We start from the raw sequence: 7,267 nt of genomic DNA on the forward strand, positions 1-7,267 counted from the left end.
TGAAACATCACAATTGTTTATACAAAATCATTATAAATATTAATATTATAAGAATTTTCTAGAGGTGTATAGTTCTCGGTCTTAAGACGAATACAGTTAACACAACCCATATAACTCTCCTAGGATGTATTTTATTTTATCTAAATATGTTACGTGCACAATACAGTTATTCTCATAATCATACACATCATGTGTGCCGTTTAGTTGTTCTAATTAATCATACACATCATGTGTATCGTTTTTGGTTTTTATACTTAAAAACAACAAAACAAACCATAACGTGTACAAAAATACACACACACATGGTAGCAAATCCATTTTTAAGTAGAGGAACAAATTGGCTATCGAAAATGTTTAGATTATTCGTGCATTGTGCTAAGATAAAATTTATATTACTTTTGTGATTTACAATTCGCATCATCAAAGCGTGTTATTCGAAATTAAAAGTATAATCATAACACATATAGCTTAAATGTTTGACGACGCAAACTTACAAATAATCAAAAGCCAAACTCATACATGTTAGAGTACATACACCATACATTTGTACGAATTCACTATACGCGATTACCAATACGATCAAAATTACAAAACATACTATCCTATGTTTGTTGGTGATGGTATACAAATAGCAAAGATGTGTATAATTTGTACGTAAGTTTAGTGATCTCTAGCACCAATGATTGTTTGGTGTGTGCCATGAGCCCATAATAGACCATGTGCACTCATGGGGACCTTGGGGGTAATAATCTTGATACAAACGAGTCTGGTAACGGTCAACCGTGCTTTCATTGGACACGTTAACCCTTGTTTGAAGACATAAGGACGACCATGAAGGGTCATGTCACATGGATAAAGAAGACAATATGTGTTGTGCATTTGGTTGTCTTTTATTGATCATGATTCATGTATAACCATTACTATTGTACCATAATTAGTGGACAAATTCAATATGACTATATTTATAGACAAGTTGAATGAGCTAAATGTTTGATAAAATAAATAAATTACGATGACTTTCCAAGTTAACGACATTGTTATTTTAACGTTGTAATTTTTTAAGTTGTTTTGTGTATAGTGTTTTACAAACTAAGCAACGAAACAATCAAACGCGTTGTTTAATCTGACCTTGTCTATGACTCTATTGGGTCAATCATAAGCTATCCAACATCGACATGTTTGATATTTTTGTTTGCCAAACGCAAGAAAAACAAATGCCAGATAATATGTGCAGAATACAAATTATAAAAAATAATTCTTATTTGCTGTTTTCTTTTTATTAGATGATAAACAAATGTTTAACTACAAAGTTATTATATTTATTTATTATAATTTTTTGAACATCCATTTGTCCACTATGAAATCCTTATTTTATCACATATGAGACTTGAATCTAATAGTTTTTCATTTTTAAATGAAGTCTTTAGATGATTTATCTTAGCCATTTAAGTGCGAATTATTGACACTTATTTGTTAAGGAACAATCAATTTTTATTGTTATCAATAACTTAAACCACTTTATATAACCATGCCATTTATATACTTTTACAACCCACAAGACAACTAATCAATAAAACATGGTTATAACTTATAACTATGTTTTTTTATGTTCTTTTACAACCCACAAGACAACTAATCAATAAAAAAAATGGTTGTTTGATAGTTTATATTTCTAGCAATAAAAGACAAGTAATCCCACAGCTATCATAATTAGTTAAAACTAATAATTTATAGCATGGTTTTATAAGATCACCATTGATGACCAAAACCACCACCACCAATCATTGATCAACAAAACCAACCATCCAACACCACCAAGTCACCCACCACTCAAGCAATCATTAATGTTAATAAACCCCACCGTCCAGCTCAATCCTCTCAAAAAGTCATCTTAAATGTGAAAGGAAGATATTAAAATGTTTGTAACATTTTATCGTGGGCAAATTGACAAATGAAAAAAAAAATAATACAATAATGATATTTTCTTTCTACAACATTTTAGAAAATACTCAATCGAGTACACACATAATTTGCAAAAGTCAATGATTATAAATACATCAACTTTCATGCATATACATACTAGAAAAAAAAACATATTTCTATATAAATCTATCGGATAATATACTAATAACTCTTCATTTCCTTTCACTATTTCATACATAACTAATTTAAGTTACATGTGTATAATATATCTCTTACATAATAGTGTTAAAAGTTTAGTTCATAAATTTTTAGCTGGTTCAAACAAATATTCACTCGTAAGAAATTAGTTGAATACTTAAAAGTTAAAACTCACTAATACATGTAACACATTTTTGATTTCTAAAAGAAATAACGTATCATAAGATACAACCTTGTGCAAGAATCATGATCGTCAATTCGTCAAATATATTATGTGAATGTAAAATTAAGCTCATGAAACATTTTTTTTAGTTTGACAACGGTTCTATGTTCAACTTAAGTTTTTTAAAACTGAAGCTGACACCAACTTAACTGTATTATATAATTATTACCATACGTGAGAGTAAGTATATATAGTATTAAAAGATTTACACAAACACTCTCAACTTTTAATAAAGACTTAACTTTCTACAAAAATAGTATAAACATAAATATAACTAGTAGTACATAGTATAAAACATGAAGTTAAAATATAAAATATATCTATTTATATAAAAAATTATATTTTCTATTTTAGATGGATATATTTATAGTATTATTTCTATGTAGATATACACATTCCATGATTAAAACAAGAACAGTACAGAGTATTATTAGGGTATAAAATTCAGCACCTTTATGTCTCTGTAGCCAGCCACCCTTTAAAGACTTTATTATACCACCAAAACCCTCTTCATTCTGTTCACATTTTCTCCCTCAAATCATCTTTCTTGATCTTCAAACACCCATGGATACTCAAGATCACACTACCCACTCAGGTTTCTTGTTTCTTGATCTTTATAATATACTAATCATCATCATTGTTGATTCAAACACATCAACTGTGGTTGTTGACTTAAAAAGTTGACCTTTTTGGTTTGCAGGAGATGATGGTCATGGGGTTCATTTGTGTCACAGATGTGGGTGGCCTTTCCCAAACCCACACCCAAGTGCTAAACACAGAAGAGCCCACAAGAAGATCTGTGGAACCATTGAAGGTTACACTGTTTTGATTGGTTCACATGTGGTTTCAGATGATGAACATGAACATCACTCTGATGATGATACAGAACACACTCCAAGTGAGTTTTTTTTTTTAAATTTATTTTTATATGTAAAATTTATTGGGGTTTTGTTAATTTTGTGAAATTTTCTTTCCTTAAGGTCCTAAGATTGTTTTTTATACTTAATTTCTTGTTGGGCTTTGCTAATTTTGTGAAATCTGTTATCTTTAAGGTCCCAAGATTTTTTTTATACTTAATTGTTGCTGTTTTTTTTTTTTTTTTTTTTTAATTTGAGAAATTTGCTTTCTTTAAGGTCCCAAGATTGTTTTTTTATACTTAATTGTTGCTGTTTTTTTATTTTTTTTATTTGAGAAATTTGCTTTCTTTAAGGTCCCAAGATTGTTTTTTTTTTGTTATACTAAAATTTGCTGTTGGGGTCTTGTTATTTTTGTGAAACTTGCTTTCTTTAAGGTCCTTTTTTTTTAAGACCTAATATGTTGTTGGGGTTTTGTTAATTTTGTGAAATTTGCTTTCTTTAAGGTCCCAATATTGTTTTTTTTTTTTACTTTTTAAGACCTAATTTGTTGTTGGGGTTTTGTTAATGTTGTTAAATTTGCTTTCTTTAAATTTGCTTTCTTTAAGGTCCCAAGACTGGTGAGATTAAGGAAAGTGTCTCTAGATCTGAAGATGAGTTTGCTGATGCAGCTACTGAATTTGTAGACACTGGATCTGCAAAGAAAACCCTCGAAAAAGATTTGTTTTTCTCATTCAAAGATGCTGAAAATGCTGGTGAGAGTTTGTTTTTACTTGTTAATTATTGTTCAAGTATAGTATTAAATTGAATGTTTGTAATTGATATTATTAAATAGATATGATATAATAGTATAATACCACCACTGGGAATAGTTAGGTAAAGTCATAAATACTCAATCTGTTATGTGTGTTGAATGTGCCCACACGTATAAATTGATTTGAGAAGTATTTGTTTTTAGAATGCTAAAAGTCCTAAATTTGTGATTTTTGGAGTGTTTAGCTATTTATTGCGGTTTCAAGTTGCATACTTGCATATGATAAAGTTATGGTTTTTGGAACCTTGGATGTAGTAATATTGATTATGTGTGTATAATTATATAGAGGTCAAGAAAAGCGGTTTTAGTTGCATATTTAGAGTTCAAGAAGTTCAGTTTTTTTACAACAAAACTTATGCTCATTATGTAATTGTTCTGTTCATCTAATAAATTCTTCAGTAACACAGAATCCAAAATTGCCAAACACTTAATAATTGTCTTCCATGGTCTGTTTTGTTACAATTAATAGTTATATGATTTCAAAAAGCATTGCCACTTCAAACTACAAAATTTACCATTTTACATATTGATTCTCTAATGCTAGTTTTATTTGTAATCTACAGATGCTAAGGAGGTGTTAAATGCTCCAATAGAGATTAACAAAGTCGATACTATTACTGAAGTTTCTGAGAAGACTGAAGAAACTGAGATAAAACCTGTTGGTGACTCGTCTGAGTCAAACCCTAGGTTGACCGAAACAAGTGATGTGGTCAAAGATGGAGTTGTGGCACCCGCTCCTGAGCCAACTCATGTTTCCAAGCTACAAGAAGCAGGGGAGGAAAATGGTCAAGAAAGTCAAACCCCTGACACTATTACCGAAGAAGCTAAAGACTCGGAGGCTGCTAAAACGACCCCTGAAGCATCTGCAATTGTTGAAGAAACTAATGATGATATTAAGCAGGAGATAAAATCTGATTGTGAACATGTTTCGGAAGTTGCGAAAGAATCTGAAATCGTTGAAGAAATCAAGACTGAAAAGACTGAATCCGATCATAATCATGTTGCAGAGGTTGCTAAAGAATCCGAAAGTGCTGAAACCGTTTCAGATCTTACCGAAAAGGTGGATCTTGGTGAGCCAAAAGAACATATTCAGGAAGTTGTGAAGGAATCTGTTGCAGTTCTGACTGAAAGTAAGGATCTTGAAGCACCCGAATTGGAAAAGAGCTCGATAGAACAGATTCAAGAAGCTGTTAGTGAGCCCGCTGCAGTTTTGATTGAAAAAGAGGATCTTGGTGGACCCCAGTTGGAAAAACAATCGATCGAACACACCCATGATGTTGTTGAAAAGCCCGAGTCTATTGTGACTGAAAAAGATGTTTGTATACCTGAATTGGAGGAAAGCTCAAAAGAACATATTAAAGAAGTAGTGAAGGAAACTGACACGGTTTTGACTGAAAAAGAGGATCTTGGTGGACCCCACTTGGAAAAACAATCATCCGAACACACCCATGAAGTTGTCGAAAAGCCTGATTCAACTTTGACTGAAAAGCAGGAGGTTGGTGCACCCGAATCCATTGTCGAAAAACCCGATTCAGTTTTGAATGAAAAGGAGGATCTTGGTGCACACGAGTTGGAAAAATGCTCAAAAGATGAAGTTATAGAACAAGAAGTTAATAATGATCGTATCGTTGCTGCTGATGTGAGCACTGAAACAGTTACACTCAAAGATTCATCTGCTGATTCTGTCACCAATATCAAGGATGCTTCTTGTGTTGTTCCCAAACCTATTGTAGAAGGTAATGGCAAATTGGTGAATAATCAAGATCCTGGAGCTGATGTAACAGTTGATTCAAGCAGTCACAATAGCTTAGAGGGAACTTGGGGATCGGTCTCAGGTACATTTCTCGAATCTTTTCTTGTTTTCATAGGTAAAAGGGTCAAAAAGGCTCTTACTAGTTTTTCATCTATAATTAGTTTAAATCTTGATTTAGAAAATTATATATTTTTTAAAAATAATCCAATTTTATGAATACAATGACTAGTCTTTGCAATTTAATTTTGCATGATCAAGTCCTGAGGCATTTAAACTTAACGAAAAAGAAAGTGTAGGCGTTTAATAATGCAATATCGACCTTTAAAACTTAACAGATTTAAACATTCAAATTTCAAGTGAATGACTTTTGTACAATTTCAAGGAAAGTTGATGGATTTTTCATGACAATCCCGAAAAATCATTTTTTTAAAATAATGTTGCAGTGCTCTCCACTGCTTCAACTGATGCTGAAACTTTACAATCAACCGAAAAGTCAAAAGTCAACTCTGGGAAGTCAGATGCAGCAATATCTGACGCGTTTGAAACTTTACAATCAACTGAAAAGTCAAATGTCACACCAGTGGAACCGGAAAGCAAAACTTCTGAAGTGCAAGATGAATCTGAAGGAAAAAAGAAGAATGAAGAAGTGGTGTCAGACGTTACAAACTTGAGCACCGGGAAACAGTCTACACCTCTAAAGAACCTGCTCGGTGAAGCCAGATCGCCAAGTGGCAAACAACCCGAGCCTGTGGTTCAAAAAGAAGAAGCTGCAGTCAACCCTTCGGTCAATGATGAGGCGTCGTCGCCACCAAAGCTGATTGAGGATGGTAAGAAAGTGAAGAAGAAGAGTAGAAGCTCATGGGTTCCGTTCGTATGCTGTTCTTCGGTAAATGCTGTTAAGTAGAGTATAATGCACATGCAGTGACGCTATTTATTTGATAGTTTGATTGATCTTTGATTTGTTGAATTTGGGTGATGAAATTGCTGCTAGTTTTATATTTTGTATATTTTTGTTATACAGAATATTGATCAAGATTGTTTCTTTTAAGTGATATAGAATGGTTTGTTTGTACTTGGAAACCTGGCACCAAACTTTAAAGATATTTGTTAAAATAAGATATACATATATATATATAAAGGGGATGGATCTTACGAGAAGTGATATTACAGCGAGAAGTGAATGTGTAACTCCATTAATCCCTAATTTTTCACTCCGTTGCTTATGATGTTACCTATATGTATGTAGGTTGGTTTTATTTATGTCTTAATACACATTCAAACCTACCTATACACATACAAATGTACCGAGCCAAATTGAAACCTACGTACTTACACACATACAAACATACATACATATATACAAACATACGTACCTACACACGTACATACGTACCTACACACGTACATACGCACCTACACAACGCACATACACATAAGAAATGGAGTGAAATTAGGGATTAATGGAGTTACACCTTCACTTCTCGCTGTAAAAAAACTTATGA

The 7,267-nt window shown here is 32.3% G+C and overlaps 1 protein-coding gene across 3 annotated transcripts; it reads left to right on the top strand.

The window, feature by feature from the left end:
* The first annotated feature begins 2,704 nt into the window (after window positions 1-2,704).
* Window positions 2,705-6,837, top strand: LOC143604975 (uncharacterized). 3 transcript variants are annotated; one of them, XM_077081274.1, is made up of 6 exons: window positions 2,705-2,939; window positions 3,045-3,242; window positions 3,807-3,953; window positions 4,576-5,478; window positions 5,539-5,847; window positions 6,209-6,837. In XM_077081274.1, the coding sequence occupies exons 1-6, from the start codon at window positions 2,909-2,911 to the stop codon at window positions 6,667-6,669; spliced, it is 2,049 nt and encodes a 682-aa protein (XP_076937389.1). In that variant the 5' UTR covers window positions 2,705-2,908; the 3' UTR covers window positions 6,670-6,837. The 3 variants fall into 3 exon arrangements, with proteins under 3 accessions (XP_076937389.1, XP_076937387.1, XP_076937388.1); XM_077081272.1 differs by having other exon boundaries at window positions 2,708-2,939; window positions 4,576-5,847; XM_077081273.1 differs by having other exon boundaries at window positions 2,708-2,939; window positions 4,606-5,847.
* Window positions 6,838-7,267: the final 430 nt, after the last annotated feature.

This window comes from Bidens hawaiensis, unplaced genomic scaffold, assembly GCF_021521415.1.
Source record: "Bidens hawaiensis isolate Kalapana, Puna unplaced genomic scaffold, B.hawaiensis_p1.1 tig00067478_1, whole genome shotgun sequence".
Taxonomy (NCBI): Eukaryota; Viridiplantae; Streptophyta; class Magnoliopsida; order Asterales; family Asteraceae; genus Bidens; species Bidens hawaiensis.

Excerpts from the sequence above, each read along its gene's own strand:
- LOC143604975 (XM_077081272.1), top strand. The coding sequence starts at position 2,909 with ATGGATACTCAAGATCACACTACCCACTCAG. Across the intron at positions 2,940-3,044 it reads AGATCACACTACCCACTCAG|GAGATGATGGTCATGGGGTT; the intron begins GTTTCTTGTTTC and ends TTTGGTTTGCAG. Across the intron at positions 5,848-6,208 it reads AACTTGGGGATCGGTCTCAG|TGCTCTCCACTGCTTCAACT; the intron begins GTACATTTCTCG and ends ATAATGTTGCAG.